General features: G+C 44.3%; 1 protein-coding gene across 5 annotated transcripts in view; it reads left to right on the top strand.

The window, feature by feature from the left end:
• KCTD21 (potassium channel tetramerization domain containing 21) overlaps window positions 1-10,753 on the top strand; it is a 32,886-nt gene extending 22,133 nt beyond the window's left edge. For all 5 annotated transcript variants that reach the window (XM_033936123.1, XM_033936121.1, XM_033936120.1 and 2 more), the window contains one exon: window positions 9,796-10,753. In XM_033936123.1, the coding sequence (XP_033792014.1) occupies window positions 9,822-10,604 (783 nt within the window). In that variant the 5' untranslated portion in view covers window positions 9,796-9,821 and the 3' untranslated portion in view covers window positions 10,605-10,753. The remainder of the gene's footprint in view (window positions 1-9,795) is intronic.
• The last annotated feature ends 10,648 nt before the right edge of the window (window positions 10,754-21,401 follow it).

Raw genomic sequence — 21,401 nt, 5'->3', positions numbered from 1 at the left:
ATAATAATAATAAGTTAATAAGTGGGTCTGACCCTGCTAAGTAGAATTAAATTAATAATAATAATAATAATAACAACAAACTTTATTTTTTATATACCACAATACCACAAACATTTCAGAGCGGTTTACAGAGGAAGAGACTGTATACAGACAGTGATTTTACAAAAAACTTTCAAAATTACATTAACATGGTAAGATTAATCAATTTTTCCTGGAAGTGTTTTAGAAGTATATCATGGTAGAAATGGAGTCAAAGAAATTTGTCAAAGAATAAATAAGAGCACACGGTTCATGGCCCCCAGGTTTTCAGGAACCCATTATCCAAGTCGTGTCTTGTTGCGATCTGTCTTTTTTACCGTACCGGAACCTAGGCAACTACTCTCCTTACTCCAGAGTAATTAACCCCTGCGCAGGCAAAGTGGCTAACTGAAAGGCCCAGCATCAAACCAGTAGCACAGAGGCCTCCACCGACTGGAACCCCAGCGATAAAAGCCACCCCATACACAATCCGATCACACCCTCAACCTCAAGGATGAGGCCAACCCTCCTCCCAAAAAAAAAAAAAAGTGCTAGCGCCCAAGACCAGACCACGTGGAGAGCCTAGGATAGAGGCCCAATACTGCATGCCATGCAGCCCCCCATAAAACCCACACATGGCTGCCTCCATCTCATGATCCTGCACCCCATCCAACAAGTCCATTCACATGGAAGTCAAAGTAAGGAGTCTCAACTACCAAAATGCCATGTGCCATACCTCCAATCAGAACTCTGGTTGCCCCTTTGGTGTCTGTACCTGTCCCCCCTCCCCCCCCGACCCTGTTTATCTAGTGGTGCAGTACCTTAGCAAAGTGTTCTGATTTTGTACTTCTACCAATATGCCAGGGAAAGAACCGATGAGCAGGCTGAGAGGTAAGCCTTCACTCCCGTGACCTGCACTCCATACGAGCAATGCTGTTTTGGTGGCCCCACGCTCCTCCGTGATCTGTGCGTGTTGGAGTAGCCCAGTGACTATGATCAGTGCTCACGGTGTGATTCTCCTGCTCCCTCCTACCTGACTTCTTTGCACCTTGCAGATCATTTGTCCGGCCACTGCATGCCAAAAACTCAATGCTATAGCTGCAATGAGCAATCCTAGGGTGAGAGGGAAGGAAATGTGAGGCTCTTCCGGTACTGGCCCACTCTGTAGACCTTGTGCCAGCATGTTCACAAGGTCCCCCTCTCGCAGCAACAGCCTCAGCCCTTTGACAGCCAGGCACTCACCTAAAAGACACTAAGGAGAAAACTGAACTGAGTACTTTTTGGAGATTTTTTTTTTAGAGACCGATGACTGCTAAGCTCCTATAGAAGCCATATGTGTACTGAAAATAAGGAGCAAATACTTTTCTGTGGTCTCTTTTTCTCCACTCATTTTTGGGGATTTTTGTGCAGAGGTATTTTGGTCATAGCTGCCGTACAATACTATATTAATTTTCTTAGCAACAGCAGCAGATGAATCCAGAGACTAGTGGGATAGCACACATCTACCAGGTGGAGATAGAGAAACTGATTAACAGGTGGTCCTATTGGCTGGCACGCCTCCTGTATCTTCAGTATGCTCTATCTCCAGCAGGCGGATGGTCGCTATTCAACTAGCTCCTGAATTCTGGCTGTGAGTGGAAAATTATTTTCTCCTGTTGAGGTTTCTTTTCAGAGAGACAGGGGTGTCCGGATGAACGGTGCCGGCTTTAGGAGTTACACCTGCCTCCCCCCCCCAGGTCCTTTCCTCACCCCTCCCTCTAGTGATAGAGGGTCTGATTTGGTTTCCAATTTTTCTTCTTTCTCTTTAAAAAAAAAAAAAAAGGGAGACCATAGTTACTAAATGACATTTCAGCCCTGCAAGTGCTGAACAACCGGCATTTACCGGCACTACCAAGAAGTTGCGAATATATGTTTTATATTGTGTTGAAACTGCGGGTTCGGTCGTGTAGTTATGTAGAAACTGAGTTCAGCATCAAAGAGGTTTGGAATTGGATATTTTATTTCTCAAATGATGGACTTTGTGAAGCAGTAGAAGTGGTATTGAATGCGGGGGCTCCGCTGTATAATTGTAGCATTGATTAAGGAGCTGGTGCCTTCCCGCCCGCAGGTGCCGCGCGCTTGTTAGGCACTAGAGTTTTTCTGTCAGGCTGGCTTTGATCAGCGAGGGCTGCAGCAGTGCCCAGGTGCTTGATCCAATGACTCCAGCTCCATTCTTAGCAGAGGCGGTGCCTCCCCGCCCATAGGAGCTGCGAGATTATTCTCCTGTGCCGGCAGGAGCATCGCAGTGTGCAGGGAGTTTATTTATCAGGCTGCTGGGTGTCTACACACGCTGCGGTTTTCATCTTTTCGGAGATGCATACGTCTGCAGTTTTAATAATAATAATAATTTATTTTGTATACCGCCATACCCAGCGAGTTCTAGGCGGTTCACATCAGTTAATCAGAGGTACAAACAGTGAAGTCATTGAAGTTAACAGGTTAGGAATGTACAATAAAAAAGGAATAGGAAGAGATTCTTGGCCATTAGTGGATGGTGGTGAAAGAGAGTAGAAGTAAAGTGTTTTAAGAGTTCAGTCTGTGGAATAAGTGTGTTTTGAGTTGTTTTCTGAAGTCAAGGTAGGCGGGGGCATTGAGCACAATTTGGGCTAGCCATGGGTTCAGTTTAGCGCCTGGAAGGAGAAGGTTTTGTCAAGGAACCTTTTGAAATGACATAATTTTAGTGAGGGGAAGGCGAACAGGTGAATTCTGCGGGAGCTCTTATTGTTGTAGTTTAAATTGAAGTGTGGGTTGAGGTATCTTGGTGACATACCAAATACTGTTTTGTAGCAGAAGCATGAGAACTTGAACAGGACTCTGGATTCAAATGGTAACCAGTGCAATTTATGGTAGAAGTTGGTGACGTGTTCCCATTTGTTCAAGCCAAAGATGAGGCGTACGGCGGTGTTCTGAATCAATTTCAGTCTTCTGATGGTTTTCTTCAAAGAGCCCAGGTAAATGATGTTGCAGTAGTCCAGGATGCTGAGAGTGGAAGATTGTACTAACAGACGGAAAGAGGTGTCGTTAAAGTATTTTTTTATGGTACGGCGTTTCCAGAGCACCGAGATGCTTTTCTTAAATATTAGATCGGTGTGTTTCTCCAGGGTTAAATGTTTGTCTAAAGTGACTCCCAGTACTTTTAAGGTTTGTTCTAGGAGAAAATCCGATCCATTCACTTGTATTGTGTGTCCTTGATTTTATCGTTGGATATTGCTAGGAAGAATTTAGTTTTTTCGGAGTTTAATTTTAATCTATAAGATAGCATCCAGAGTTCTATCTGATTAAGCGTGCTTGATAGAAAGTTTAGCAACTCTGGTGTAAAACAGGATAGCGGGATGACTATAGTAATGTCGTCTGCGTAGATGAAGAATTTGAGCTTTAAACTTTGTAGGAGGTTTCCCAAGGAGACGAGATAGATATCAAACAGGGTGGGGGGACAGGGGGAGCCCTGTGGAACCCCACAAGAGTTGTCCCAGCTATAGGACAAAGAGTCATTCTTAAACACCTTGTATGATCTATTTCCCAGGAACCCGCAGAACCAGTTGAGAAACTGGCCTGAGATGCCGATGTTTGCCAGGCAGACCAGGAGAATAGTGTGGTCGACTAGGTCAAATGCACTACTCAGGTCAAGTTGCAAGATTAGGGCGCTAGAGCCATGACTAAAGAGTGCAGGTGGTCGAGCAGTGAGGCGATAATGGTTTCGGTACTGTGGCCTGAACGAAAGCCCGATTGGTTGTCATGTATGATATTGAATTTTTCCAGATATGTGGAGAGTTCAGCATTTATCACCCCCTCTGCTATTTTGGTAACTAGCGGGATACTAGCGATAGGTCTGTAATTAGATGGGGCGTTAGATAGTTCTTTTGCGGTTTTTATAATTGGAGTTATCATGATATGGCCTTGTTCTACTGGGAACTTTCCTGCGGATAGTAAAAAGTTTACCCATGCCAACAGTTTGGCTTTGAAGTTGATCAGGGCAGTTTTCATGACATTTGGGGGGCAAGTATCCAATCTGCAGTAAAAGTTGGTATATTTATTGTAGTATTTGCTAAAAGTTTGCCAGTCAATGGTTATAAAATAGTTCCAATTCAGATCAGCTCTGGACTTATCGGCGTCTAGAAGAATGGAATAGCACCAGTGGGGTTTGGCAGGAACAGTTTTACAACAGCCTTTTTCAGTAGCGCAGCAGTTGAGCTAGGTAGGAGAATTTGTTCTCCCGACTTGGTTTTCTGGTTTTATTGCACTTCCAAGTAAGTTTGGCATGAAGCCATTCTGCTTGGCCTCACGGCGCTTTAGAGAGATGTAACTTGCATATCCAGTTTAGGCATTTCCCTCTACTGGGTCCACATAAGGTTAATTGCCACTGTGTGAGGTCAGCACCAGGAGAGTACCCTATACTTTCTACGGGTACCTTCTCCTCCCTATAAGGGTTCCTGGTTGGTGAGGCTATGCAAGTTTGTGATTTCCTTCTTTTAGCTTCTGTGCAGTGCTGCGTGGGTTTAGTAGCGCTATAGAAATAATTCATGTTACTAGAGTGCTAATTTTCAGTTTATAGAGACCCTTGTAGTGGAGCAAGGTGGCCTAGTGGCACCTTGCCTTTTCCAGTGGGCAGGACTGGCTTTCTTTATTTTTAAAGCGCTCCAGAGTCTCAGTGTTTTGCAAAACGTTACACAGACTTCTGAGGCATCCATTTTCTCCTGGCATGTGCTAAGCATCCATATTTTTCCATGTACACTTAGCTATGCGAGCGTTCATTTTGGCTAGGAGCCACGAAGCAGGCAGATCTTGGGGAAGAGAAGGCTATATGGAAGTTAGAATCATCGTTGACCAGCCAAAGGTGCTGCTCGTGCTAGGCCCCCTTAAGGTATTTATGGAACTTGGGACAGTAGTTGCAGTTCCTCTGGATCAAAGGGGCACAATAAGCTACTTTGGCGTTTACCCATAGTAGTTTGCGAGCTTTGGCGAAATACATAACGTTTATCTTTCCATTTTTTTTGTGACAATTTTTTCCTTTCTTTTTTACCACGGACCCCTGATGAAGGTTGTCCGAAACACGGACTGTGTTGGGTCCCTTGCTTGGTAAAAAGGTTTTTAGATATAATTTATTTGTCACAATAAAATTTGCCTGCATCGTGTACATATCTGCAGTTTTGGATTGTTTGCTTCTGGTTGGTTTTTTACTGCAGACAAGGTTGGGCCCCTTGTTTCCCTTGGTTTTGTTGCTTTGCACAATAAGCTATTCCATTTTCTTCTTTGTACCAAGAAGAAGGGATTGATCAGACCGGTGCTGGATCTTATACAGATCAATTACTTTCTCAAAGTCAGTCATTTCCATACAGAAACTGTGAAATCGTTCTTTTCAGCGGTTCAACTCGGAGGAGTTCTTTACAGCGCTTGTTCTCTAATGGCATTGCTTACATATTGACATATAGCCGCCGTTTCAATGGTATCTTCGCTTTACTGTCCTCAGACAGCGCTATTAGTTTTGGCAGATGCCATTTGGTCTATCACGATTCCACATACATTTTACGTAGTAGTGGTGGCGTTACGTCGCAAAGAGGGGATTCAGATATATCCTTTCTTAGACGACTGGTTGAATTGAGCGTTTTCCAGATAGAATGCAAATATGTAATCTCTTTGTCAATCTTTGGAGTGGATATTCAAATTTCCAAAGCGCTCTCTTATGTTCCAATCCTTAGAACGTCTCAAGCGGTTGTTGGACACAAAGATGGGGGAACTTGTTTATTCCCAGAGACCGGGACAACAAGTTACAATCTCAGGTTCGTTGCCTTCTTTTCAGTCACCCAGACCGCGAGTTTGTGATTATGTACAGGTTCTAAGATCCATGGTCATGACTCTGAATGTGAGGCCTTGGGCTTGTTTTAACGTGAGAATGCTGCAGCAGTCGCTTCTGTTCTTGTAGATCCCAGTATCTCAAGGCTGCAATCATGATCTCTAGAGGACTCCTCAAGCATAGCTCAGTGTAAGTTGCTGGCGCAGCGAGATTAATCTGTTCAAAGTCATGCCATGTCATCGCTGAACTGTCTCAGTCACCAATGATGCCTCTCTGTTGGATTGGTGGGCTCGGTGCCTTCAATCCTCAGTGCAAGAAATCTGGTCTCAGCAGGAGGCTCAGTCTTCGCTCAATCTTGTGGAGCTGTGGACGATCAAGCTAGCGCTTAGGCGTTTCAGGCCATGCTTTAGGGCAATCCAATGAGGTGTTTTTTTTAGGAGTGTCACAGTGTTGTCATTTTTTCAACAGCCAGGGAGGTACGTGAAATCCTCAGTTGGCGAGAATCTCATCTTCCTCATCTGTTGTAGGCTCATTTTATGGGACAGGCAAAGGATTTAGACAGACTTCCTCAGCAAAAATCTTCTACATCCTGCAAATTGGGAACTATCCACTCAGACGTTCCAGCTCTTTATATAGAGGTGAGACCTCCTAGAAATAGACCTCATGGCCTAGTCTTGTCACCGGCAGCCTCAAGGCAATGGGTCCTAGGGCACCAGTAACAAAAATAAACCTCTAGTGAGCCACTAAGAGCTGCACAAGAAAAGAAATAGGCCACCAAAAGAGAACACCACAACACCAGGTAAGTGTATAGCCTCAAGCAAGGTCTGGGTTTATTCACAAAAAACAAAACAAAACCACATTCAAACCAACCTGCTTACCTAGAGTTCAACAGTTCCACATTGGAAGAAAGAAAATCAATCTTGTCAGGATGTTCAAAAATATAAAGTATAGTCCAAAGCAAACAAACTGTAATTCCAAACAGTCCCTGGATTAGTGCCAGCCAGTAAAGTTCTTGGAAACCCTTTTCCTTGGGTCCCTCAGTATTGAGAACCTAATCAAATGCAAAAACTCACAATTCAGGCTTTTCAAAGATGCTGCTGGTTGTCCAGCAGATTAATGATTCAAACCTTTCAAATATTTCAAAAACAGGCTTTTAGGCTAATTTCACTACCTTAGCCGACACTAGTGCAACGGGACTAGGCCCCAGCATCTGACTTGCTTGCCAGGGAGTGTGCTCTGTGTGGTCACAATTTGCAAATGATATGCCCTCAAACCCACCACAGAAAACACAGAGCAGTCCTCACTTCCTGGGACTGGTAACAGCCCTTCCCCCACATAATCCAAAAACAGTTCTTTAAAGTTCTTACAGGTGCCCCCGAGCACACCTTCTTCAGGGTTACCCAACAAAAGGCATTTAGTAAGCTTAGCCAAACAGTATCCAGGTCAAACATTTAGGCAGTTTAGTTCACTTACCTTCAGTACAGCAAACTTCCATTAGCATGGCTCCATTCAGCAGTTCAGGATACAGCTCCAGCTCCATGGTTTGAAAATCCTGGGGCATTACATTTGGTGGCTGTGGACCAGCCTCTGTCAGCTCCATACATTCAGGCTGTTCACTGCCATCCAGAGCTCTCAGCCCTGAGCCTCCCTGCCTTCTTTGTTGCTCCTCCTTTTCCTTCTCCCTCTCTAGCAGTTCTGATTTCTGATGTAATAGCCTGCAGCCATGCCCCAAACTCTCAGGTGAAAAGGCTTTCCAGCTGGTTCTGCTTCCAGCCTGCACGTGACTGCTGGGAACTAAACTAGAGCTGTATGGGGGTTGTGGAACAGGCGAATCTGCTCTCCTGCTCCTTCTATAGGCCAAAGAAGAAAAGTCCCCAAAATGGTTAGTTTGGGGTTTTAAAATGAGTCATTTCTAGTGCCTTTGTTCCAGGTTTCTGCAGTGCTCTGGGGACAGACCTAGCAGGCATAGGCTAAATACCACAGTCTCGAAATGCGAGCTTTCTCATTTCTTCAGCAGATGCAGGGAGTGGGAATCAGAGGGAGTAGACACTTTGGCTATTTACTGGCCTCTGGGTCGTTTTCTGTCAGTGTTTCCCCTTGACTGATGACTGGATGTATGTTCGCTTTCATGGCACTATAATCCTAGTAACTCCAGTTTTGCTGCGCTGTCCGTGGTATATGCATCTGAAGAGTTTGTCGGTGGCCGAGCCATTGTGGTTCCTGGTACCTCTGGAATTACTCACCCAGGGGTCATTCAACATGGAATTTTGTCCCATTATGGTATTACGGCCTAGCTCTTGAAAGGTCAAGGCTGAGATGTAAGGGGTATTCAAAGCAGGTTATTTCTGATCTTCTCCAGGCAAAACAGATGTCTACATTTGTGCCTTTCGCTAGCGTCTGGAGGGTTTACATTCTTGGGTAGTTCTCAGGGTATTTCTCCCTTCCAGACTTATCTGTCCTGTATTCTTGCTTTTCTCCAGGAGGGGTAGCTAAGGGCTTAGCATATACTTCACTTCAGCCTCAAGTGGCAACCATTGATTGTTACAGGAGCCATTTTACAATTGATTCTCAGTCTGCTGTAGTTTGGTTCCTGAAAGGACTACAGCATATTTGTCCATCTGTTAAGAAATCCTGTTCAGACTTGAGTCTTAAGAGAGTTCTTGAGAGCTTACCGAAAGCTCCGTTTGAACCTTTCTCTAACGAGGCTCTAAAGGAGGTCAGATTGAAGACGGTGTTTTGGGGGGACATACATTCACCTCATCAGTTTTCTTTTTTGTGAATTGCAAATTCTGGGGTGTCAGTTCGGACAGTACCACAGTTTCTTCCTAAGGTGGTGTCATCCTTTCTTCTCTGTCGCTCTCACTTTTCCTTCCTGCGAGGAATGAGGAGACGAGCTTTTCTTCACTGCATTTCTTAGAAGTGTGTAGAATGCTTCTACACTATCTGTAGGTTTCTAACAACTTTAGTCGTTTAGATCACCTCTTTGTATTATTCAAACAACGCGGCGGTATGGCAGTGTCCAAAGCCTCTATCGCTCGAGGGGTTATGGAGGACATTCTTTCCGCTTACTTGATGGCAGGGAAGCGGTTGGTGTAAGAACTTCATGACCATTCAGCCAGAACGATGGCTACTTCTTGTTCTCAATCTAGAGTTTTTTTCCTTGTCATGTGGCTACTTGGTCTTCAAAGAATACCTTCTCTCAGCCTTACAGGTTGGATGTGGTTGCGCGCGCAGAGGCTGCATTTGGTGCTTCGGTTATTGCAGAGCTGGCATTTGCTTCCCACCTAGATTGAGGATTGCTTTGCTACATCCCACTAGTCTCTGGATTCACCTGCTGCTGTTACTGAGGAAGGAAAAATTATGTTCTTAACTGTTAATTTTCTTTCCTTTAGACACAGCAGATGAATCCAGAGACTAGTGGGATAGCACACATCTACCGGAGATAGAGAAACTGATTAACAGTTGGTCCTATTGGCTGGCACGCCTCCTGAATCTTCAGTATTGCTTCTGCCCAAGCATCCAGAACCAGAAATATGCTTAGCATGTAAAAAAACTTATTTCCCATAATAAATTTCAAAGGTAATAATACAGAAAACCACTACAAACCACAACAAAATTTCCTAACATCTCAAAACATAAACCGACAGAAATATATATATAAAGAATGGAGCTCTGGATTCATTTGCGTCTAAAGAAAAGAAAATTAACAGGTAAGAACATAATTTTTCCATTTGCATGACTAATGTTATAGTATTAAGTTCATTTGGTTCACTTGCATACATTCATGAATGCATTTTTGAATTTTGCTATTGTCTGTGGATAATACTTGATGGATAGTTTTATGACAATTCTTTTAATTAGACTTTCAGTTACTCCTTTATTTTTCTCATGCATTGAGTTTTTTGGACATATTAAGATGTTCTTGTGATTACTTTTTTGTTTTTCAGATCAGACTGTAGTGTGACGTTTCAAAATGTCAGATCCAGTAACGCTGAATGTTGGAGGAAAATTGTACACAACATCACTTTCTACTCTATGTACCTATCCAGATTCTATGTTAGGTGCTATGTTTAGTGGAAAAATGCCAACCAAGAAAGATGGTCAAGGCAACTGCTTCATAGATAGGGATGGCAAAGTTTTTCGTTACATTTTGAATTTTTTAAGAACTTCTCACTTGGACCTCCCTGAAGATTTCCAGGAAATGGGTTTGCTGAAAAGGGAGGCAGATTTTTATCAGATTCAGCCCTTAATAGACGCATTGCTAGAAAAAGAAGTGGAGCTCTCCAAAGCCGAGAAGAATGCGATGCTCAACATAAGCCTTGAGCAAAAGAAACAGACTGTGCATTTCACTGTGCGGGAAGCACCACAGATATACAGCTTATCATCCTCAAATATGGAAGTTTTCACTGCTCACATGTTTAGCACATCCTGTCTGTTTCTGAAGCTTTTAGGTTCTAAACTTTTCTATTATGTAAATGGAAATCTGGCTTCAGTTATCAGTTACCTTGATGACCCGAACCATTTGACCTTGGATTGGGTTGCAGATGTGAATGGCTTACCTGAGGAAGAGTATACAAGACAGAATCTGAAGAGACTATGGGTTGTTCCAACCAATAAGCAAGTTAATAGTTTTCAGGTATTTGTGGAAGAAGTGCTCAAAATAGCCATGAGTGATGGCTTTTGTGTGGATTCCTCACACCCACACTCATCGGATTTTCTGAATAACAAAATTATTCGGCTCCTTCGGTACAGATAAAATTCATTTTATATTACTGAAATGATGTAGAGTATGACTGTACAACAGACTCACTAGATTCATGTTTCTGAGCCCTAAGTATTCAGTGTTAGTGCAATATACAGGCCTGTTCTAAAATGTAATAATTAAATATATTTGCAGAAACAGCATTTTGTTTAATGTGTAAATATTTTTACATAGAATGTTTCTTATGAGCTTATACTGCATTGTGCAGTAAAACTGAAACCTTTACTTCAAAAAAAAGTCTCCTGATAAGTAGCCAGGTATACTAGGCTTTTTTTTCCATAAACACAAATGGGTAGACTTAAGAAAAAAATTGATGCTTAGCACCCATATTTTTTGCACACTAACACAGATTATGAGACCGAGTAAAGGCTGGAGAGGGAAGGATAGAGACACCATGAGATTGGGTGAAAAATGGGGAGGGAGAAATGAGAGAATATGAAACTGGGTAAAGGCTGGAAGGAGGGTGAGAGAATATGAGGCTGGGTAAAGGCTGGGGAGGGGGTATAAGAGAGTGAGTAAGACTGGGTGTAGGCTAAGGAGGGCAGCAGGGAGAGAGGAGGGGAAATGATGCAGCGCAGATAGAGAAGGGATCCTGGATGGCTGGGGGGGAGGAAAGAGGGAAATCCTGAATGTCAGGGACAGAGGTAGAAGAGATGCTACATGGAATGCAAAACAAGACAGGATATTTTGGATGGAAGGGTGAAATAGAGGAGATGCTGCATGACTGGTGAACAGGAAGGGAAATACAAAGGATATACTGCGTGGATGAGAGAAAAACCAGACAGGAGATGCTGTATGGCTGGTGAGGTGGCACTCTAGGGGGTGCTATGGTACGTTAATGGAATGGATAATGAATAAGATGTGTTTGTGCAGTATTTTGTGGAGCTTTTCTTATGGTTCTGGGTAACTCTAGTTAGATACAAGCATATGTGTTAGTTAAGGCCACGCCCAATAGAAGTGTATGAAAAGTTGGTGAATAAAACTCTGAATATGGATGTAGCCAAGGCCAGAAAAACACACTACAGATTAATATTAAGGAAAAGCATAATATTATTCTTGTTATGTATTTTGCTATTAAGCCAGACCATAAGGGAAATCAGGACACATTTGTAGAGGTATGAAACTGCCTTCATGTTTCTTTCTCTCTCTTTTTGTCTGTCTTTGTTCAGGTTTTTCCCGCTTTGAGCCTCGTGGTTCTAATTGATAACAGATGTGCTTAGGTCGGTTAGGAAGAGCATATTCGATTACGTATCTCAAAATGGAGTATAACATGTATTAAGTATGAATGCAATATACCGTGTTGGATGTGTGAATGGGGCCCCAAATGAATGATGGATGTATGAAAGATATGTGAAAGAATGGTGTGTACTTAAAAGGGATCTGGGTCTTCTGTGTGTGTGTGTCAGTGAAACTTGAAACTGTCAAGTTTTCCAAAGCAAGTCTATTGTCTGAATCAGAAAGCAGTTTTGGATTCAAAGTTTCTTTGGCTATGTTATAATAATGGGTTTATGCATATTCAGAAATTAATGTAAACAAAAATATGACTTTAAAAACTATGTCTTTGAGTTGAAAAACTTGTAAAGGAATTTCCTTTGTCCAAAGCTAAGGACAGCCTCTGTTAGTGGTTTGGCTGACAGCCAATGATGTCATGCAGGACAAAAGGTACATATTGGGGAGCAACGAATTATCGGGTTGAGATCTTTGTCAGGAAGGTCAGCGTTTGGCATCTGTAAAGATCTCCCGGTGACGTAATAAATCTTTTGAGAATTAATATGAATAATTAATAAACAATAATGTTTTGGAACCTTTTACGTCATGTGTCATTTTCCATGTACTTTTTACACACTTAGAGCAAAGCTAGCAGCTTAATTGCTGCTTAAGAGTGCGCTTGTGTCCAATTACCCTGCTTACTGGAAAGGAGAGAAAAGCATAGAAGGTGCTGCAAGGATGGTGCAAAAGAAATAGAGCCAGGCAGACAGATGAGTATGGCTGAGGGAGAGAGAGAAACATGGAGAAGAGATGTTGCATGCAAACCTCTCATATACATTAAACAATGGATATCCTGAAAACCATAAGAACATAAGAATTTCCAAACTGCGACAGACCGAAGGTCTATCAAGCCCAGTATCCTGTTACCAACAGTGGCCAACCCAGGTCCCAAGTACCTAGCTAGATACCAAGTAGCAAAACCAATTCTATGCTGTTGATCCTAGGTATACTGTATATACTCGAATATAAGTCGATCCGAATATAAATTGAGACCCCCTATTTCCCCCCCAAGGAGGAAAAATGGTTGACTCAAATATAAGTTGGGCAAATTAATATTCAAGTGCCCTGCCCTGTCAGACTCTGCACCCAGCCCCCTTCCCTCCCTCCCATCAGGCACTATACCCAGCCCCTTTCCCTCCCAACCCGTCAGGCTCTGCACCCAGCTCCTCTCCTTCCCAGGCTCTGCACCCTGTCCCCCCTCCCTGCCCTTGTACCTCCTCTGCTGATTCCTGATGGTCCAGCAGGCACGAGCAAGCTTTCCGCGCTCCTGCCTTGCTGCTAACCCGGTCAGTGATGGCTGCCATGAGATCAGGTTTCTTCAGCCGCTAAGCAGCAACAAGCAGGAGCGCTTTGGCGCTGCTGCTCGGCGCTGAGCGGCTTCTTGACTGGCTCCTGTGAATTTGAATAGGGCCCCCCACAACAGGATCACTTGGCCTACTGTGTGGATATTACAGCTATTGCAGGTAAGTCACTGGAATGTGTGAACAACAGATTTGATTACTTTTAAAAAGTGTATGTGTGTGTGGGGGGAGGGTTCCCCATGAAGCTGAACTGAAATTTTTCTCCACTTTTTCATCTTGTGTGTGAGAGTGCAAGAAGGTATGGCTGAATGGTGAGATGTGGTTGTGTTAGGGGTGGCCCATCTATACTTTGCTTGATAGAGTTTGTTGAATAGTACTCTTATCCATTATTTTTTGGTAGCTGAAATCACCCATTATTACTGTGTTACCCAGTTTGTTAGTCTCCCTAATTTCTTTAAAAAAATTTTTTTTTTAAATTATTTATCAAATATATTACAAGTATAACTACTTGCTTAGGCAATACAGAATCATATTCCACAATATAAAACAATGAAATTAAAAAAAACAAAATTAAGAAGATATAACTCTTCCTTGACCACAATTTTCAGTGGGGAGAAAAACAAAATTTAAAGAGAGATCTATTCTAGAAAACTGTCAAGGAAAGGCTTTATACGTCTAAACCCCCCTGGCTTTATTTTCTTGAGCTAGAAATCCCAACACTGATTAGCCCCTTGAGGTCCAAAAAGGATCTTAGATGATCAGGAGAAAAGAAAACATACTGTATTTTTTGGTCTATAAGATGCACCTAGGTGTAGAGGAGGAAAAACCAAGGACAAAAAAAAAATTTGGTTCATAATTTTTTTTTCTTGGTTTTTCCTCCTCTACACCTAGGTGCGTCTGGTAGTGGGGAAGCCCGCAGCCCCCGGTACCTTTTTTTAAACTGGTGGTGGTCTAGCATGCTGGACAGCTGCCTTTCTCGTTGCAGAGCGGTGCATAACGCAGGAGCGTGACCTTTGCACTTCCTGCCTGGTCCTGCGACACTCCATGATTGGCTGCAGTCGGTTCACCACCGCCAGTTAAAAAAAAGGTACTGGGGGGAGGTGTATTCACTCCATAAGACGCACCCACTTTTCCATCCCCTTTTTGGAGCAAAAAATACGGTACTTTAGGCCCATATATTTAACAATACATTTGCAAGGGTATGCCAACATAAAGGCAGCCCCAAGTTTCCTCGTCTCCTCTCTCAAAGATAGGAATAATTTTCGCCTTTCCTGTGTTAATCTAGTTAGATCATGGTACAGCCATATACATTGACCACAAAATGGCAATCCTACTTTTCTGAACAGCCTCCCTAATTTCTGATAACATTTCAGCATCTGTCCGTTCATCCTGGTCAGGCAGACGGTAGTACACTCCTATCACTAATCCTTTTCCCCCTTACACATGTAATTTCTACCCATAGGGATTCCAAAATGTGTTTCTGCTTCTGTAGAATTTTGAGTGTCCAAAGCCCTCCTTAACATATAACGATACACCTATTCAATCCACCCTATCATTACGATATAACTTATACCCCGGTACGACTGTCCCATTGGTTCTCTTCTTTTCACCAGGTTTCAGAGATGCCTATTATATCTATCTTTTCATTTAGTGCTAACTCTCATTTGTTTCTTACGCTTCTGATATTTGCATACAGACATTTCAAACAATGTTCGTCATATTTATTTACAATTTGCTCAGCAGTTGGCATAATTTGCAACCTTTAAAATAACATAACATATATCATAACATTGTGCTTATTAACCGCGTAACCATAAGTTCAACGCGGTTTACAAAAGACTATAAACAATGAATATCATTAAGAACAGAATAAATTATTTAACCAAATATTTTGAAAATAGATAAGTTTTCAGTTGAGATTTAAAGTGTTTGTAGGAAGAGGCAGTAAGCAATAACGATCGAAATTCTTTGTCATGGGAAACCACTTGAAATACCAAAGTATGGTCAAGAAATTTCTTACTTTTACAGTCCTGTACTGAAGGAAAATTAAACAAGGCATGGGATTTTCGACTACATTTGTGCAGTGCTATAGAAAATCTATTAACCAGGTAGAGTGGAGCAGTACCATACAAGACCTTATAACAAAAACAACCCAACTTAAACAGAACATGAGCCCCCATCGGCAACCAATGCAACTCGCAATAAAACGGCGTGACATGGTCATACTTCTTCAGGCCATAAATCAGTCTGACTGCTGTATTCTGAATCAGTAGTAATCTGGTCATGTCTTTCTTAGTGATTGTCAAGTAGATAATGTTACAGTAGTCAAGAACACTCAATAACAAAGATTGAACCAAAAGTCTAAAAGCACAAAACTCAAAATATGGTTTGATAGTTCGCAATTTAGAACTACCCCATCTATCTGTTTCTTCATGGTCAGATGCTGATCGAAAACAACTCCTAATATTTTAATTGTTAGATGAATGGCATACAATGTTGAGTTTATACTAATAGAGGGCTCTTGGGAAATTTTGTAAGGTGACACCACAAAGAACTTTGTTTTATCAGAATTGAGTTTAAGTTTAAATTCTTGCATCCAGGAATTCATCAGTTTCAGTACAGACTCAATCTTGTTGGTTTTCTGGGACAGAGCTGTATTACAAGGTATAACAATTGTAATATCATCTGCGTAGCTGAACAGTCCTATACCCTACTGCGGCCTTTATTGCAATCTCACTATCAGGATGCTCTGTCTTCCCTTTTATAATGATATCTTTTAAAGATACCTTCCTGATCCATGCTCTTTTGAACAACTGTGGGCCTTCCCCCAGTTTATAGTTTAAAAGTTGCTCTATTCTCCTTTTTAAATGTTGACGCCAGCAACCTGGTTTCACCCTGGTTAGGGTGAAGCCCATCTTTGCGGGAAAGGCCTCCCCACCTCCCAGTATGTTCCCCAGTTTAGAGAATGACACAGTGGCAGTTACCCTTAGCTACGTTGTGCCAGAGGAGAAGCTTCCGCCCACACGCGACTGCAGGCACAGGCAAGCAGTCTCCGCTGGCTTCAGTAAGTTTCTTTACTAATACACCGTGAAGGTAAGGGGGAGGGAGGGAGATTCTTGGGCCACTGAAGGGCGGTGAGGTGGCGAGAGGGAAGGGTGGATGCTGCGGGGACGGGGCAGTGAAGGGGACGGTGGTCCAGTGACGGGGACAGATTTTTTTCTCCGTGTCATTCTCTAGCCCAGTTCTTAACAAATCTAAAACCCCTCCTCCCTGCACCATCGCCTCATCCAAGCATTGAGACTCCAGAGCTCTGCCTGTCCTTGGAAATAGTTTGAGAAACAAGTGTTTTTAAATTATTATTGAATTGTATTTGACCCCAAGGCAGGGAGCAAGATTTATGGGGGGGGAGTGGCAGGGAGGGCCAAAAACAAAAATTGGTTCAGAACAACACAACCTTTAGAGCCAGCTCTTACACCCACCCAGTGGCGTACCAAGGGGGGAGGGGCGGTCCACCCCGGGTGCACGCCTTGGGGGGGTGCACAGCCAGCTGTTCTCACTGCCTCTAACGCCGGCCCTGCAGCTCCGAACTTCCCCACACCTGCTCCCCCCCCCCCCCGATTGCTATTATTTTAAATGTTATGGCAGCCGCAGCGCTGTATCCATCGGAGGAGACTTCTAACCTCGGCCTGCCCCGGAACTCTTCCTGCAGCCACCGCCCACCTAGGCGGGAACAGGAAATTGCTGTTGCAGGAAGAGTTCCGGGACAGGCCAAGGTTAGAAGTCTCCTCCGATGGATACAGCGCCGCGGCTGCCATAACATTTAAAATAATAGCGATCGGGGGGGAGAGCAGGTGTGGGGAAGTCCGGAGCTGCAGGGCCGGCGTTAGAGGGACTAAGAGCTGATGGTGCCGCAGGTTCCCGCGTGGGGGGAGGGAGGAAGAAAGAAAGAAGAGTAACCGAAGCATTGGCAATTTGGGGGGAGCAGGTGTGGGGAAATCCAGAGCTGCAGGGGAGAGTGTTGCTGTACCCAGCTGGAGGGAGAAGGAAGATGAGGGAGGGAATGAAAGGAGATGCTAGGGCTTGGAGGGAAGGAGGAAGGTATGTCAGACTAAGGGAAAAGGAAGGGGGAGATCTCAGAGCATGGAGGGGGAGGGAAAGATGGGAGGAAAGGAGAGAAATGCCAGAGAATCAGGGAAGGGCAGATACCAGACTGTGGGGTACAAAGGAAAGAAAGGAGAAGAGAGAGATGCCAGAGCATAGGGGATGGGTTGGTGACAGAGAGAAAAAAATGGAGAAGTGGCAGAGCTGAAATCAATCATGTACAAAGGAGAGAAGAGGCACAGGATAGATGGTTAAGGAAGGAGCATAGAAAGAAGGAAGATGTATGGAAGAGAGAGAAGGCAGACATTGGATGGAAAGGGCAGAGAGGGCAGTGACTGGAAGGGGCGAGACAGAAGGTGAACAGTAGATGGAAGGGGGAGAGGAGGGACAGCCACTGAATGGAAGTGTGAGGGAGAGGGGGAGCAGATGCTGGAAGGAAGTGGGGAGGAGAAAGAAAAAAGGGGCACATGCTGGATTGAGGGACGAGAATAGAGTTAGATACTGGAAGGGGTAAGGGAAAGAGGTGGCAAGCTTTAGGTAGACAGTAAAAAAGAACGTAATCTAGACATGCAGAAAATAAATTGAAAAGGAAAATGAGGGAAAAAAGGGAAAGGGATTGCAGAGGAGAGGTGTGGGAGAGGGAAGGAGAGGAGAGAGATGCCAGACCAATGGGGCTAAAAGGAGATGGAAGGGGGAGGCATACAGTTTCTGGAAGGGGCATAGAAGGAGAGAAGATGCCATATAGGGGAAGAGAGACGGCAGACAGTGGATGGAAGGAAGAGAGTTACAAGAAGATGAGGAAAGCAGAAACCACAGAAGACAAAGGTAGAAAAAAAATTATATTTATTTATTGCTTTAGGAGACGTGTCACTGTTTCTGTGGTGTTGCATTGTATGCAGAGTCCAGCTTCTTGCTGGTTCAATTTAACCTTTGTCTATGTATTTCTATTTTATCACCCTTTTACAAAACTGTGGAGCGATTTTTAGCACCAGCCATGATGGTAGCAGCTCTGATGCTCAGAATTCTATGAGCATCAGAGCTGTTACCACCATGGCTAAAATCCACACTACAGTTTTGTAAAAGAGGGGGGGGGGGGGTAGTTTGTGATTACACTTCTCCCTCGTTATTTGCGGGGGATATGGGCAGAGCCGGACCGCGAATGTCGAAAAACCTCGATTATCCGGCTCTGACCCACCCCCACCTCCCTGCCGCCTTCCCGGCCTTACCTGGTGGTCTAGAGGGCTTTCGGGGCAAGAGCGATCTTCCTACGCTCCTGCCCCGTGCAGATCGCCCTGAGGAAATGGCTGCTGTGAGTTCCCGTAGTCTCTCGAGACTACGACGGGAACTCCCTACAGCCATTTCCTCATGGCGATCTACAAGGGGTAGGAGCATAGGAAGATCGCTTCTGCCCCGAAAGCCCTCTAGAACAGTGTTCTTCAACCTTTTTACACCTATGGACCGGCAGAAATAAAATAATTATTTCGTGGACCGGCAAACTACTAAGACTGAAATTTTTTTTAAAAAAAGCATCGCCGCCCCTTCCCCGCGAGCTCAGTCCCACAAACCATCTGATCCCATCCGCACGAGCCTCAAATAGTTATGATTTTATATTGAACATATTTTATTAAAGTATAAAAAGAAACAATATTCTATACAATTGTCATTTTATAAATACAAATAATACAGGGCAAAGATCAACAAAACCCCTATCTCCCCTCCCCTTCACATATATCCCCTCTACTATCAAGAAAACTGAATAAGCCAAATTATTACAGAATGCTACACAAATATCATGTAACAGAATACCAGTCACACATGACAGGAATGGTGTTAGGGGAGTGGAACTAGGGCAAGTGCCCCCTGGTCAGAGAGAGCCCTAAGCCAGCTGGAAGCTAAAGAAGCACTGTCTGGGCTTTGCACTCCCCAGTTATGTCTAGCAAGATACATATTTCAAATCTGATATATTTGAATCACAAGATAGAAATAAAATTATTTTTTTCTACCTTTTGTTGTCTCTGGTTTCTGCTTTCATTGCCTTTTCACTCTCTTCCAGCCAGTGTCTGCCCTAAGAACATAAGAATTGCCACTGCTGGGTCAGACCAGAGGTCCATCATGACCAGCAGTCCACTCACGCGTACCATGGCCCAGTACAGTGGCATGATAACCTTCTCTGTCTCTTCAGTCCAGCATCTGCCCCTTCCATTCACTGTCTGTCTTTCCCTGCCATCTCTCCTCCTGCCCCCCCCCCAATTTGGTCTGGCATCCATCATCTTCCTTCTGTTCCCCTCATGGTCTGGCATCTCTGTTCTTCCCTCCCCCCTTGGATTTTAGCATCTCTCTCTTCTCATTTCCCTCACTCAGATCTGATATCATTCTCTGCTCTCTCTTCCCTTTTCTTCTCTGGTCTTCCTTCTCTATTTTCTGCCTCCATCTAAATTAAATTCTTTCTTACTATTTAGTCCCGTTTTCCTCTTTTCACTGTGTCTACTCACAGCTTGTCACCCCTTTCCCTCACCCCTCCATTATCTTACTATTTTCTTTCCCCTTTATTTATCTACTCCTTCCATCCAGTATGTGTTCTTTCCCCACTTCCATTCAGCATCTGCTCTCCCCTCTCAACTGACATCCATCTGCCTTCTGCTCTCTCTCCCTTCTTCCCACTTCCATCATCTGTCCCCTTCTCTCTCTCATCTCCTCCATTTCATCATCTGCCCCTTTTCTCTCTATCCAACCCCCAACTTCCATCATCTGCCCCCCTTCCCCTCACCTTTGCAGGTCACTTTCTTTCCCCTGAGGGTGGCTCATGTCAGAGGGGAAGCTTTGGCTGAGCAGAACCGCTTGCAAGGAACAGTGGAACTTACTTGATTGATGTCGATGCTGGGGCCCGTTGCCATTTGAAGGAAAAAAAAAGGGACCTGCAAAGGTGAGAGGAAGGGAGACCTCCAGGAAGCTGCTCTTTGCCTTCCTTCAGCGGCCCAAGAGTCCAGACCACCAGCGGCAGCTCTATGTACTTTTAACTTCGGCACAGAGCTGCCCCTAAGCAATAGTTTAGCGAGGTTTCATGAGGCAGCCTTGGAGCCTTTGCTAGGCCGGCCCGCTTCGATGATGCGATGTGGGCTGGCCTAGCAAAGGTCCCGAGGCTGCCTCATGAAACCGTGCTAAACTACTGCTTAGGGGCAGCTCTGTGCCGAAGTTAAAAGCAAACAGAGCTGCCGCTGGTGGTCTGGAGGTGAGGAGACAAGGCAAAAGGCAAACGCGGTGGAAGGCAGGAGTCCCGGCACAGCGACTGCAACAGGAAGTTGCAAGTCAGCTGACGCCAGCCTTTCGTTGCTGCGGGGACCGAATCCTTCGCGGACCGGCAAGATTTTTTTGCGGACCGACACCGGTCCACGGACCGGCGGTTGAAGAACTGTGCTCTAGAACACCAGGTAAGGCCGGGAAGGCGGCAGGGAGGTAAAAAATATGTTTTTTTTTAATTTTCCCCCTCCCCATTAAAAAAAATCACAATTATGTGAAATCGCGAGTGCAGAAACCGCGAATGGGGAGGGGGAAGTGTACATATTCCATACTAGGCGAAGGTGTTTTCTGTGTGTTCAAAAGACATGGTTTTTTGTTAGGCTTGACTGCAGGATTGATCTGTACTAGTCTGGCTTGTTTAGTTTTACAATGGGTGTATTGATGTTGTACTGCTCACTGCATATGTAAGATGCTGCCTTTTCCTAGGTACTCTTGTGTGATGTGTGGATTGTTACTAAAAATCATGTTTTCTGTACAAATGGGGGGGGGGGTGTCAAACAATGATGGGCCCCGGGTGTCGCATATGCTAGGTACGCCACTGCACCCACCATGGCTAATGACGGCTACTGAGCATCTCCTTCACACAGCTCCTAGACAACCCGGGCACAGAGACTCGAGCAAGTTAAAACCGGACTGAGGTATCAAATGTCTTCAGAGTGCGCCGAGAAGCGAACCAGAACACACGCTCTCTTTCCAGGCACGACCCCCCCCCCCATCCCTCTCCCCCCTCCCCCTCCCCCTCCATCAGGTTTTTCTCTCCCTCTCAGATCTAACGCCCCCGTTAACTCCCTCATTCTTTCAAACTTCTCACCCCTCTCGTCTA

The sequence above is a fragment of the Geotrypetes seraphini genome, chromosome 3, assembly GCF_902459505.1.
Source record: "Geotrypetes seraphini chromosome 3, aGeoSer1.1, whole genome shotgun sequence".
NCBI classification, from domain to species: Eukaryota; Metazoa; Chordata; class Amphibia; order Gymnophiona; family Dermophiidae; genus Geotrypetes; species Geotrypetes seraphini.
Note: the sequence above shows the minus strand (reverse complement) of the source record. Positions and strands in the feature narration are given on the sequence as shown.